Source organism: Spermophilus citellus, assembly GCF_964194105.1.
Source record: "Spermophilus citellus genome assembly, chromosome: 5".
NCBI classification, from domain to species: domain Eukaryota; kingdom Metazoa; phylum Chordata; class Mammalia; order Rodentia; family Sciuridae; genus Spermophilus; species Spermophilus citellus.
Genome location: NC_138186.1, coordinates 124,145,926 through 124,160,984, shown reverse-complemented (window position 1 = coordinate 124,160,984; position 15,059 = coordinate 124,145,926). Strand labels below are relative to the sequence as shown.

Genomic DNA, 15,059 nt, shown 5'->3' with positions numbered 1-15,059 from the left:
TTTTTTAAAATTTTACAAACATCAGCATTAATAGTGGAATTAATTTTTTAATTGGTCCTTTACCACAATTTGAGAGACACTATTCTATGGGACTCTGTAATGGTCACATTATACTACTTGCTAAATTACAGTCTATTCTAACTTTATATTTACCTTTTCATATTTCTGCTTCAGTGAAAGCCATGATTTCAGGAGTAGCACCTAGTTCTTATTCATAATTCAGGGTAACTTATACAGATGGACTTAAAAAATCCCCCCTTTTTAATTGATTTATAATATTTTAGAAATGTAGGGGTAGAGAATGTAAGTTTGAAATGTCTGGATCTGCCAGTTTACCATATTTTCAAATCATATTTTCCAAATTTAAATCAATTTCTATAGGATGAACAAGGACTACAATTGAGGAAATTGAGAAGTTCAAAAGGGACTTGCTGAGCTTGGTAGGTAGCACATACCTACATTCCTAGAGACTTGGGAGACTGATGCAGGAGGATCACAAGTTTGAGGTTGGCTTTGACAACTTAGACTCCATTTCCAAATTAAAAAAAAAAAAAAGAAAGAAAAAAAAAAGGCTGGGGTTTGGTAATGTAGCTCAGTGGTGAAGTGTCTGAGTTCAATCACCAGTAGCAAAAAACGGGGTGGAGAGGGGCAATTGCATGAGCACTCCAATAGTCTTTTTTGTTTGTTCTTTTCAGTTATATATTGTATGACAGTATTATACAGTATTTTGACATATTTATACGAACATGAAGCATATTTTATTCCAATTAGGATCCCAGTCTTGTGGATATATGCATTATTGAGATTGACTGTGGTGTATTCATATATGTACGTAGGAAAGTTATGTCAAATTTATTTCACTGTCTTTCCTATTCCTACCACTCCTTCCCTTCATTCTCCTTTATCTAATCCACTGAACTTTTATTCTCCACCCCCTTTGTTGTGTGTTAGCATTCACATATCAGAGAGAACATTTGACCTTTGGATTTTGGGGATTGGCTCATTAATTTCCAGAATATACAAAGAACTCAAAATGTTCCAATAGTCTTTGAGCAGGTCATGAAATTATGAACATTCCCCTACAAAAAGAAAATGAACATAAATGGTATTTGTACTCAATATCACAGGCTTGACCACCAGCAATTACAAATGTTTAAGAATACATGCCCTGAGTCAGTTTTTACAAAGGTTAGAAATACATGCTCAAATTTACTGATTACTAGTGCTTTTGTTCTCCTTACTCCTTGACACTCAAAAGTATAGAAGTTTCCAAGGAACCTGGTGGATTAGACTTTTAATGTTTATCGTATTAGAAATTAAATCAGACCTTTTAAAAACAAGAATACATAAGCATATATTCTATTAGCCAGGGTTGTCAGAAGAGTAATATGATCACATTATTTAGCTTCTGGAAGATCCATTGAGTATCTTTTTATATACCCATTAATAGTTCTACACATGAAATGTCAAGTTTCCTATTTCTAAAGAATAACATGCACACGGATAATGGCCAATTTATATATATGTATATATGTGCATACATGTATATAATCAGTCTCACATAAGGGGTTTGTCTATATTCATGAAACATAGGTGTCAGCTAATTTTATTCTTACTAGTCTTCATCTTCATCTTCCTCAGTTTCTTCATTTTCCTCAGCTGCAAATACAGTTGCTTCTTGTGCAGCCCTGAAAGCCTTCTCCTCTTCCACACCAGGGTCATCCATTTCTGTAATTTCTGGTCCACTAGGGTATTCTTGATAGACAGGTGGTGGAACTGGGGGTGTGTAATTGTCCACACTATACTTATGACCCCACCCTATGTAGAAATTCTCAAACTTTCTGTAAGTAAAAAAAAAACATATAAATAAGTCTGTATATTCTGTTCAGTAAGAAAATGACCATTCTATAGCAATGAAGTGCTATTATTGTATCATGGTCCCATAATTTTAAAAAACAATACATTTTAAATGCTAGAAGTAAAATATCCTTCAGTAATTCTACTACAAGGAATTGTTTTGATCCAACTGCTTAAGCTGGTTAAGGAAACCCTGGGGCCAGACCCTGTCAAAATGTACACTATACCCAGACCCCAAGTAAAGGCCTTATTTAATTATTCAGAAAAACACTTAATACCCTGCATAAAGTTAAAGAAGTTCAAAACATTGCTAACCCAGCAAGCTCATGGCTTGTGCAAGGAGTCAGACTTGTCATTAAAAACTCATGTGTCATGTTTTTAGGTTTCACCATAGGCAATTGCAAAAGCTTCACCTGGTTGCCCTCACTGGACAACTGCCTTTCCCATAGCAGACAGGGGCTCAACCAATGTGTTGCCTTGTCTAAGGGAGTTGTGGCCAAGGACTCTGACCCCTCTGGCTGGTCTTGCTCTTCACATGTTCACATTCCTAGCCCAGGTAGCTTGTTTCTAGGATTCGAGCTGAGTCCTGAAGGCATCCTTTTCCATCCCTTCCTAGTTCCCCCACCCCGTCTTCCATCCATATTGCAGAAGCCTTTTCTTCAGAGACTCCCTTGTCAATGAGATGATGCCAGAACCCCACATCTGTGGCACCTTCCTATCTGACTCTCCACTGGCGGCCATCACATGGGAGAAAATGGAACAAGGAGAAGACAAAAATGACTCTTACTCATGCTAGCACAGTAACGATGAAAGGCTTAGTCAGCTCTGATGTTGGCTTGCTGCCACAAGAGCTACTCTGACACCTGGCAGCTCAGTGCTCTCCTGCTCTGTTGAGCTTTAAACACTAGGTTATTAGGAAAGAAGTGGAAGTATGAGACAAATGGAGGTGTACGTGTTGGTGAGGGATTAAAGGATTTTTAGTATCCTCTATATCTTAATTTCTTTGAGAGTGACAGCCTACATAAAACATATTTAAAATTATCTTTTACTGAGATGTTCAATAAAAATGATCTGAGTCTTAAACTAATTTAAACACTGCTTACAATTATCTCCATTTATCTAAGTGAATGTATAAGTAAATTACCCCAGTAATCATAGATGAAAAAACATATTTTAATTCAATTAATTAGATAACTAAGATAAAAGGGCAAAAGCCTGAATTGTTCTAATATCTTTTACTGTTTAATAGAGATGCTATTTGAATAAATCTTAGGCCAAACGTACCTAATATGTCAAAGTTGAGTTAAAGCAATAGTAGATTAATATGCTAGTGAGAACATAATTTCCAGAGTTAAACAGTCACAACAATGAGTTTGTAAAGTGGTCAGATACTTACTTGCCATTGGAAAAGGCATATGCTCCAGGCCAGAGGTTGGATCGGAGGACTGCGATAGCATACTGTGGGATGAGATTTGAGGACAGCCGTGTTGTCCAAGCAGGCATATTCTGAATCTCTGGAACCCAAGGAGAGATTTGAAAACTTAACTCCTAAACAGACAAGAAGATACTATATAACCAAAGTAATTTTTATAAGTCTTATACACATAGATACAGGCACACTTGATAGAGAAGGAAAAGTTAAGACAGCAGCTTAACAAAATCAGGAGAGAATTTATGAATGTTTTGGAATAATAAAATTTCAAATATATGTACATATATGCACACACATATTCATTTTTGCAACACAGGCTTTATTAACAGAGAAGGGATTTCTGTGGTAGAGGGAGTACTATTCATAACCAAATGAAAGGTCAAATTGTTACTGTGGAAGAGACTAAGGGTTGCAAGCACAAGCAAAGCAGATGAGAAAAACAAGAACATGGGACAAGAGTGATTGTAAAGACAGCAGCACCAGTGTTCAAGTTTGCAGAAAGCAAGACAAGAATGAAGCATAAGACCCTGTGAACATTTTTAGCAAGAGCTACGGCCCACTGTGTTCCCTCCCTACATCATTCTTTCAGCTTCTGTCAGAGCACATTGGCATGGACAACGGCATTCTTCTCTCCTGCCATTCTGGAACACATGAAGGGGAAGGGGAGGAAACCATGGCTCCAGTTCACTTTTAGAGATTTGCCACAGAATGTATACGTTATGCAGTTTATATGACGTTAACAGTCATCTAAATTACCTAAATCTTCAGAGATTGGTGTCAAAAGAGGGGGCCCCACTTCCTGTTCTATGTAGTCAGGATCTTCGCCTTTTTCTTCTTTTTCCTCATCTTCTTCCTCTTCTTCTTCCTCATCTTTTTGCACAGGATTGAACCAATTACAGCGACCCTGGAAATGAATTTTGCATTATTTAATAGTCTCATGAGGACCTTAACATTTCAGAATATTTGTTCCTATTAAAGCAATTATCAGAATGAGTTTTCATTGTGTGGGACATCAGTCTATTATCCATTCATTCATTCTATAGTTATTTATCAAAGGCTATTTCCATTTAGGTCATTTCAAGAATAAAATGTATTATTTATTCCAGTAATTTGTCCACTTCTTGAAGTTGCAGAACTTGAAGGTTTATGTATGCTTTAAAAGTATCAGTGAAAAGGTAATAATGTTTTTTGTTGGTTTGTCATATGTGATTTATATAAATGAAGTAAAGCTAATATGGTATGATTATTAAACAACAAAATTTTAAGTGAGGTAATAAGGTAGGTAGGCAGTTATAATTTCTCAATTTATCTAGAGCTCTCTAAGTGTATCTCTTATCTAGTTAAAAGTATAATGAAGATTTTTCTACCCACAAACAAGGAAGTATAGCAGAGTAATTAAGAAGGGGGACTCTGGGTCTATTCTGCACAGCTTCACATCTATCTGACTGTAATGTATTAGCTATATTACTTTGTCATGTTTCCTAAACCCTCTGCTTCAATTTCCTCATCTATAAAATAAAGATAGTAATATTCAATCTTTCATAGAGTTTTTATGAAGATTAAATTATATATGTATATGAGATTATATATAGCCCCTTAATTATATTTTATTATATATAAAATGCTTTTGGAGCAGGTATTGGGGATTGAATACAGGGTCACTCAACCACTGAGCCACAACCCCAGCCCTATTTTGTATTTTATTTAGAGACAGGGTCTCACTAAGTTGCTTAGCCCCTTGCTGTTGCTTAGGCTGGCTTTGAACTCATGATCCTCCTGCCTCAGCTTCCCAAGCTGCTGGGATGCTGGGATCACAGGTGTGTTCCACCATACTTGGCAGATATATTTCTCTTAGTAGCACCTGGCACAATAGGTTCTATGTAATAGTGTCCTATATCACTGTTTGCTTCCCCCCCCCCCCGATTTTTGTTATAATCCTATAGTGTTCTTGGGATAAAGATTCAAGTTTTTTGGAGATAGAGTAAAAGAACTGTTTTTAAAATGAATGCATATAGCTATATTGAATTTGTACATCACCTGGCAAATACCCCTACCTGTGGAAGAATATGCTGTACATGATGAACCCAATTGGAGAGAGATTCCACTAGATCCATCACTTGAATGCCTTCAAAATCAGGGTTTTCCTCAAAGCTATCTCTCCCACCCTCCACTTCTTCCTCCTCCTCTCCTTCCTCTTCACCAAACTGGAAGAATCCTAGAGGGCTGACGTGAGTTCCTGCTGAAATTCTGGCAATTTGTGCTCGCAAGTAATTGCTCTCATTTCCTGGGAAAGGCGGGTAGCTTAGGATGGGAGCATCTAATCTCCCAGTGAAAAATTTCTTGATTTTTCTTGCAATCACAATTTGTGCAGGCATAACTGATGGTAACTTCACCCAAGGTCTTCCTGGTTCGTTGCAAACAAAATAGACATATTTGTTGGCGCCTGTTCTATTTTCTTCTTTGGGTATAGTTGGTGGGGGCTTGTAAAAGGCCTTTGGTAATTCATCTTCCTCCTCTTCATCAGCTTCAATTGCTTCATTGTCCCTTTCTTCAGCTACGTCTTCCTCCTCCACCTCCTCTTCATCTTCCCCCTCACGAAATTCCACTTCAGCCACAATATAATTTCTTTCTATACCCAGGATCTTGCCCCAGAAACGGCATCTTTGGATTGGGTGGGTTTCAGTAAGTTGTTTGAGGGCAAGAAAGATGCGGTAAGTCTCATCAGTGCCCAGACCAACTCCGGCTTGTTCAAAATAAAAAGCTGACTCCATTACATTTGGAAGAGAGCTTTCTGCCTGGGAAACAAATGCTGGGGTTAAAATTTTATCAATAAGGGAATGTTCACTTCTCTTTCTTCCTTATACATCTTGATATTAGTGCTACTTTATGTCTCCACCACTTCTTCAACATTTCTTCAAATACTTAACTCAAACTATGATAATTCTGAATTTAAATTCTTTTCTCCTTACTTGTAAGTGTAACCTCTTAAGACATTCATTGTGTCTTATACTCACTAATATATTACAGTGGCCCTGTTTTGTGTGTGCTTTTAGGCAGAAAAAATTAATAACTACTATCAATGATAAAAATGCAACACCCTTGTTTTATAAAACATATTTAAGCAACTCTTACTACCCTAAAATAAGATATATATAACTTATGTGCCCATGTGTTTAGAAACAACATAGTTATATATATATATATACATATATGCTTATATTGCCATAAAAATACTTGTTAAATACATGGTTTTACGTATGTGTGTGTTAAATAAAAATAATACATTAACCTATTTAGGGTAACAATCAGGATAAGTAAAAAGAAAACATCATAAGTGCTCAGACATTGCCTATACTTAAAGACATAATATAGTCAGATGCTTGCCCCTACTTATGACACATACTTTTGGACTTAAATAATGAAGATAACATAAATAAATAATTCTATTATAGAAATACAGAAAAATGAACAAGCAGAATATCAAGTATACTATAGTAAAACATTTACTAAAATTTAGGAAAGTTAGAAAGAGCAAGAGCATTTTCTGAGATCAATATAACTTGTAAGACAAAATGTTGACTCATAAGATAGAGAAATCCAGAGCACTTGCTGTTCTTACAAATGATCTACTTTCGTTTGTATTATTACTCTATGTCAAAATATAATTTCTTCTTAGCCTATTGCCATGGTTCCCATTTTCTTTATTGAGCCCTACATTTATTATTCTCAAAATCTCCTTTTAGTCATTTTGTGTCACTCATTGCCTTTTGCTTGCAGGAGTTCACCCATCTAACTCAAGTGATATGTGGTTGTTTGAAATGTGAATAATGTTTTAGTCAGCTTCTCATTGCTGTGATCAAAATACTGGACAAGAACAGGTTAGAGGAGGAAAAGTTTATTTGGGCTTATGGTTTCATAGGGAGTTTATGTTTGGTTGACTCCAAAGCTCTGGGCTCCAGGTGAGGCTGAAAGGTGTGACAGGAAAGCTGCTCAGGACATGACAGCCAGGAAACAGAGAGAGAACTCCTCTTGCCAGGGACAAAACATAACCCCAAAGACACGGTCCCAGTGATCTACTTCCTGTTACACTCAACCTGCATACAGTTACCACCCCGTACAGTAGTTCTTTCAAATTATTAATACATCAAGTGGATTAATCCACTGATTGGGCTATAGCTATATAATCTAATCATATAACCTCTGAACATTTCTGCATTGTCTCATACATGAGCTTTTGCGAGACACTGCATATCCAAACCATAACAAATACTCTTTCCTGACTTTACTAGTGTCCCTTTTTCCCTCAGAATTTTATTTCTTTTGGTCTTCATTTTGGTAATCTTCTACTTATCCTTCATGTTACAAATGAAATATCACCTGCGCTACAAAGTCTTGCCTAATTTCCAACACCAGAGTTACTTGTTCCATTCTGTCTGACCCTGTAGCTTGCTGTCAAAAAAATATAATAATAACTGCTATAATACATTTCTAGTATATGCCAAACTTTATACCTATTTTATACCTTTTGACTACCTCTACTGCTGAGTGATTATCCCCGACACTTAGAAGTTTAGTTACCTGCCGAAGTCACACAACTACAAAGTGAATGATACAGCATTGCTACACAGATGGAACTCCAAAGCCCAAGTTTTTCCATCATATTAAACTATCTACTGCACTCATCCAGTTTTTGTTGTCTCCTTCACTAAACTTTAAGCAACTCAAAATCAGAAGTCTTTTTCACATGTATATCTCTGGACCTGGAAGGCAATAGACAGTCACAGAGTTGGTAAGTGAATCAGTGAATGAACAAATCAAAGTTGAGAACTAAGAACAGGAATCATGGTGTGGTCCCAAACAGGAATAAAACCATGAGTACTGTAACATTTATGTGGGACAGAGTTGCTCAGATTTCATTGCTTCAGAGACTTTCCTCCGGGAGTCTTTCCACTCTGAGATGGAGCTTTCCATCTGCACCTGATGATTTAACTCTTCCAGGTTCTAAAACTAATCCTACCTCAGGGTCTCAGGCTTATTTGTGTTTCTCCCCAACCCCTATAATGAGATTATCCATCTCATTATAATTTTAAAGGACCACTGTCATATATGTAGCCTATTATTTTCTGAAATGTCATTACCTGGTGCATAACTCTATCTGAAATTGATTATTATTCAACAAATATTTAATAAGAAACAGCAACTTGGAGAACAAAAAATAGGAGGAAATTATTTTATACTCTGCTTTCCAGAAACGTATCCCACAAACATTTAGCAAAATGTGAGGATTGAAAAGCACTAAAACATGACATGAAACTGTAAAAAATGACTCAGGAAGAACATGGTGAGAAGTGGGGTTGATTGGAGAAAGCTTGAAGAGATTTAAGAAAAAATAATGTGTGAATACTATAAAATAGATAATTAGTAAAAAAAAAAAAACTTGAAACCATACCACACTCAATCCAAATAAGTATCAAAAGTTATAATAGTAGGAAGGATAGTAGAATGAATCAGACATTGTTACCCTCTCTCTCTCTCTCTCTCTCTCTCTCTCTCTCTATATATATATATATATGTATATATATATATATATATATATATATATATATAAAACCAGAGGGATTCTACATCATGTACAACCAGAAGAATGAGAAATTATCCTCCATATGTGAATGATGTATCAAAGTGCATTCTACTGTCATGTATAACTAATTAGAACAAGTTTTTAAAAAATTAAATAGTGACTCACTATTTCATCTTCTAATTCCTGATCAGCTCCTTCTAAATTTCCCTGGAGAAAAAGAGTCTTCTGCATCTCAGCTATTTCATACATTGGAAGCAGCTCATTCTCATTTTGGAGTGTATCTAATTTTTTACTAAAATGAGCCATTTTCACATCTTGGCTAATATTTTCAATGATGTCAACAGCATTTTCGGGACGCTCATCTAATATCTTGGTTAGCACATTAGAAAGATGATCGTATCTGCCCAAAGAGAGAAGATTCCAAATTACATGCATTTTAGGGAATTTCAACAACTTCAAGTCTTCAAAGATTTTTTCAGTGAAGATAATTTACACCATGAAAGAACCTATCCTACAACTTTCTTAGAAAATGCTTCTGATACAATTTGGATGCTTAAGTTATTAAAGAAAAACATTGTAACAAGATACATATTCTATATCAGGTACATTTTTTACATTTCATTTCTGAAACTGAAATCTCTTGGTTATATACTTTGAAGTGATAAACATTTTTCACTGATTTACCTTAAATTATTTTCCATGTCCCCTTCCTCTGCCCTCACTAAATCCAATTTTTAAATCCTAATGATTCTACCTTGTTTTTAAAGCCAATTATCTACTTCAGTGTTTTCAAATCTACAAGAAATGCATTTCATATTGCAATCTCCATTCAGACACAACTAAAAGACAACTGTCATCAAGTATTACCCCTTAATTCAAAAGTGACATATCTAATATCTTGTTATATCAAAAACCCTGCTTTTTATTTCACAACCAAATTAATGAAGCTATCCCTACCCTCAGGAATTCTTTGCATTTTATTCATAACTGTTAGAGTATGATTTTCTAATAGCAGATTTGCAGTGTGGCTTTATTTTTAAGAAGACAAAAACTGATCAAAACTGCTTTCATATTGGAAAGAAAATTTCCTGTTCAATGTGGAAAGGTGCATAAATTGCCTCTCTGCTGGATGTATCTCTCAAATTTTGTTTCTAATTACTTGACCTTTTGTCTAGTGAGATAAATCTAACAGAAATCACTTTCATACGTGGTTAAGTCCCAGCTGAGAGCCTTTGTTTGTACCCAGTACATCATTCCTCTTAAAAAATAATATAAAATCCCTTTCATGCTCAAGGACACACCACTTTAAGACATTTCCCCAAACAATACTGAGCCTTTTATGAGAACACTGAAATGCTGCCATGAAATACTGTACATTATATATTTCCTATCTAGAAACTGCATTAGGTTTTTCCATGGCCAAGATTGGAGTTTTATTTTTTATTTATTTTCTCCCTTGCTAGAAAGAAACACAATAAATCGAGAAGTGTATAGTTCCTATTAATTGATATATTTTTTGAGTTTTCTTTGTTAATGTATTTATCTTAGACCTTAAGAATGTCACAAGAAAACATGTAGATGCTATGCACAACCAATGTGAAAGGCCATTCACAAATATTATGTTTGGAGAATATGTTATTCTGTGCTCAAATGTTGCTGTTCTTGTAAGTGAACAAGATTGTTTTGACTAGGAGTTTCTTTAAAACTTCATCAAGCTTGCCTAATTTCCATTTAGTCTTGAAACTCATGGAGAACTCTCTAGACTAAAAAGATGGTTGTTACCGGGCAATAGCAGGTTTTTAACTAGAGTGTTTGATTTGCTCCAGTAGGGGCTAGGGAAATCAGAATCCAAGTCAAAATTTTCATTTTATTTTTCGATATAATGTTTTAAGTTTTAATATAATGTCCATAAGTGTTTTATTCATATTTCCCCAGTCAGGTATTACAAAAAATTTTTAAGTACATATCTGATGTACTTTTATTAGATCTTTTTTGTTGTTGTTGTTGTTCCAGGGGTTGAACCCAAGGTGCTTAACCACTGAGCCATATGCCTGAACCCAGGGCACTAATCACTGAGCCTTTTTCATGTTTTATTTTGAAACAGGGTCTTCCTAAGTTGCTGAGGCTAGCTTTGAACTTGTAGTCCTCCTGACTCAGCCTCCCAAGTCACTGGTATTACAAGTGAGCACCACCAGGCCCAGCTTTTATTAAATCTAAATATATAATAAATATATATTTTTTGAACTGAGAATTGAACTAGGGGAGTATTTACCACTGAGCTACATCCCCAGTCTTTTTATTTTTATTTATTTTTTTTGAGACAGAGTCTCACTAAATTGTTTAGGGTATTGCTAAATTGCTGAAGTTGCCTTCAAATTTGTGATCCTCCTGCCTCAGCTTCCTGAGTTGCTGAGATTACAGGCATGTGTCAGCATTTTTTCAGTTAAGCAGTATTAATAATTTGTTTTGATAGAATGATTGAAAAAGGAAATAATTTTTACTCTAGGCTTTTTGTTCAATAGCAAAAAAAAATTATTAGATTCTGTATTTAATAACAGATTTTCATTGCTACAAAAACAGTTTTTATGATTGCCAAATTGGATCTGCACATGAAAGATGGGGATTAAAAGCATCTTTACTAAGTTTTTTTTTTTTTTTTTTTTGTACCAGGGAATGAACTCAGGGGCACTTAACCACTGACCCACATCTCTAGTGCCCTATTTTGTATTTTATTTAGAGACAAGGCTCACTAAGTTGTTTAGCCCTCACTTTTGCTGAGGCTAGCTTTCAACTCACGATCCTCCTGTCTCAGCCTCCTGAGTAGCTGGGATAACAGGCGTGTGCCACTGCGCCCAGTACTAAGCAGTTTTTAACTGCAGGCTCTAAAGAGGATAATGGTGAATACTTTGGAAAGTATTCAATTAATGCAGAAACAGCATTTGAAAATAAAATAAATTTAAATATTAAGTAATATCAGCTAGAAAATAATTCATTAAGAGAATTTTCTTACTTTACTTTTTGTATTCAATTTTAAATGTTAGTAAACTCACAAGTATTTTTATGAAGCTCTTTTGTGATTGTAAAACATTTATCAACTCATGCTTGTTATTTAACCTGGCAGGTTATGACAAATTTATCCTAGGTATTCAAGTATAATCTTCTACTAAATTGCAAAATTACATTCTCTATAAGTAAGTTGTATCTAAAATGATAGATTATAAATAATATTTTAAAGTGTTCAATCTCAAGTTTAGTGGAAGATTTCTCAGAGCAAATACTTTTTTTCATTAGACCTTAAAATCATATTTTACATTTTCTAAAGCTTAGTAACAGCTGCAAATATTTGTCATATTGTATGTTCAGTAAGCACTCAGAATTTACAGGCAAAACCGGAGGCATCTCAACAGATTATGATGAGAACTGAAATTGATTCAGAGGGCGTGGACTGTAGTCCTGAGCTGCCATTCATTCACACATCCTCATTCAATAATCAGTTGACAGCATTGTGCTAGGCACTAAGTACACTGTGATGTACAAGACTCACATGATCCCTTCACTCTTAGGGTTTCCATTCCAGTAGAAGAGGAAGACATTAAGATGTAAGCCCATGAGGCTGGGGTTGTGGCTCAGTGGTAGAGCGCTAGCACATGAGAGGCACTGGGTTCAATTCTCAGCATCACATTAAAAAAAAAAAACACTAAATAAATAAAATAAAGTCACTGTGTCCATCTACAACTAAAAAATATTTTAAAAAATAAGCCTATAAATGTATATGAAATTATAATGGGCATTAAGTCCAATGAAGGAAAAGAATAGATTATTATAACAAAATTGTATGGAAGCTGAATTCTGAAGGGTCAGAGTCTGCCAGAAGACTAAAGGAAGGAAACTTCTGTGCAGAGAGAAAAACATGAAACTCACCAGGCTGTGTGACTGGAGCACAGTGATAGAGAGGTAGATATGAGAGATGTGAGCCAGTGGAAACGAGAAAATTCTGTTCTCTCACAGTCATTTCCTCCACTTAAAAGCAGATAAGTTCATTTGATGTTTTCTAACCTCCTTTCTAGCCATAAAATTCAGCTATTATTCTGTAACCCTCTACAGAGATCCTCTACAGAGCTTTGCTGTCATGAATTCTGAAATTCAAACTACAGTGGGATTCCCAGAACTTATTTGGCCATCACATTTTAAGATAAAAGTGGATAAATAGCATGTGCCCTAAAGGTCTCCTATGGTGACCAATTTTCCTAGTTGGCCAGGATTGAGCAGTTTCTTAGGATGAAGAACTTTCAGTGTTCAAATCAGGACAGTCCCAGGAAAACTGTGTTGGGAAGGAACTAAAAGCCAAGCCTTGCAAGCACTAGAATGCTTAGATTGCAGACATGTTCTCTCTGTATCTCTGCAGACATTTATTTATTACAATAATCCTGGAAAGATGCTTAGACTTCACTATATTGCTTTTTTGTTTGTTTGTTTCGGACAAAGCCCATGACCAACAATCCTACATTTTATTTCTGTGTGCCTAGGTTCTTCAAAGAAATTTGAAGAATCCTGACAGGTGACCTGTTCTGAGTCCTGTGATACAAAGCTATGTCACTAACTCCCTTTTAGTATAAAATCTTCTCAAGTATATTTCCATTCACTCACAGAAACACACTCTCACACAGAGATACTCACACCCACTTTTGCTTTGAAAAACTTTTTTTTTTTTCCTCTTGGAAACTTACAGATTGAGGCCAGACTTGCTACTGGTCCTCAGTAGGTAAGCCTTAGCATTCTGAATGGCAATCTCAAGCATGCTGGGGGCCACTTCTGAGGCCCCAGGCTCCAGCTGCAGAAGATCACAATTACTGTTTGAATCTTCTTCCTGAAAAATGTCAAATCTCAGCTCTTTTTGTTTAGAGGTATCATAGCTTGGGTCCTTTGGCCCATACAGTTCAGATTTGGAGTGCTGAGACTGTGGAAAGGTGTTTTCCTCCAATTGTCTTGTGCCATGAAAAGTTGATTCTCTCTTGTCAGATGGTTGTTCCAAAGGATCAGAAAGAGGTGTCCCAGCATTAGGAATTATACTAGTGGCCCTGTCTGACTGCAGTGGGGTTCCAAGATCCTGCTCTCCCAGAGTCAAGGGAGGAGTGGAAGAAGGCTGCTGAGGAGGGGAATGGGGAGGTAATGCCCCTGGTTCTGTGAGGTCTCCCAGAACTATGCTGGCTCTGGACCGGGGGCTCCAAGGAGGGCTTTTGCTGGTCTGGGGTCCAGTTTCTGGTACCTGCTCTGCCTCCAAAGGCTCAGATGACTGAGGGTCAGGGTCTTGGGGAGAAGCTGCTGTCTTTTCTTCCCCTGGCCCCTCTACTTCCTTCAATTCGTGGTTTTCTTTTTCTTGCTTCAGGGAAGTCGAGTCTTCCATGGAAGGAGACAAGAGAAAAAAAGGTTTGGATGAAATGGGTGTGAAGATTTGGAAGAAGGCAATGCAAGGCTGGTGTTTGCTGAGGTCTCTTATGTGATCTCTGGGTCATAGCTGCTCTGTAAGTTGCAGCGTCCTGTCTCCATAGCAACCCCAGGCAGGGTTCCTTAAGAAAAACAATACAAGTCAGTTGCCAGGATTCTAGGGAGGAGCCCAAGAAACATGAAAATCCTAGGTTTGTGATTTGATGGAGTCCCTGCCCCTCTATCTAGCTCAGCCAATCCGACCTGGACTCTGTTTGGAAACCCGAGAACTCCAGCGTCTGTGTCTCGATTGTTTAATGAAAGGATTGAAGGTGCCCTGCAGGAAGGAGGGTTTTAAGGTCTGATAGTTTGATAACTGTGAGGAGTTAACAGGCTTTAGCAGAGAGACCTTGCATTTAGTCTGTAAGTAGGGATGCGTGAGAGAGACTGAGAACGGAAGAAAGGTAGGAAATTAGGGGGGCAGAGAAGGAGGGAGGAAGGAAAGGAAAGGTAGGAGGGCCTTTGGGAATCCTGTAGGTGCAAGTGACAATGAGACCCTGCAGTGTAGACGGAGGGATTCCAAGACATAGACTGCATGGATGTCTCGTCTGAGACTCACATTTGTAACTCATAGAAGATGACTCATTGTGCCAACCAAGCAACTCTGGAGACTTTTGGAGAACAAACAAAGAAGGCTTGAGTTTTGCTCTTTTGTTTTATTAGGAATCTGCATGTGAGTTCACAGAATGTTATCTTCAAGGAGAA

At 36.6% G+C, this 15,059-nt stretch overlaps 1 protein-coding gene across 1 annotated transcript; it reads right to left on the bottom strand.

The window, feature by feature from the left end:
• Nucleotides 1-1,277: 1,277 nt before the first annotated feature.
• RSPH4A (radial spoke head component 4A) lies at nucleotides 1,278-14,274 on the bottom strand (the record flags this gene model as incomplete). The annotated part of the gene is made up of 6 exons (XM_081296349.1): nucleotides 1,278-1,841; nucleotides 3,254-3,371; nucleotides 4,046-4,193; nucleotides 5,344-6,084; nucleotides 9,036-9,270; nucleotides 13,598-14,274. The coding sequence occupies 6 exons, from the start codon at nucleotides 14,272-14,274 to the stop codon at nucleotides 1,616-1,618; spliced, it is 2,145 nt and encodes a 714-aa protein (XP_081152475.1). The 3' UTR covers nucleotides 1,278-1,615.
• Nucleotides 14,275-15,059: the final 785 nt, after the last annotated feature.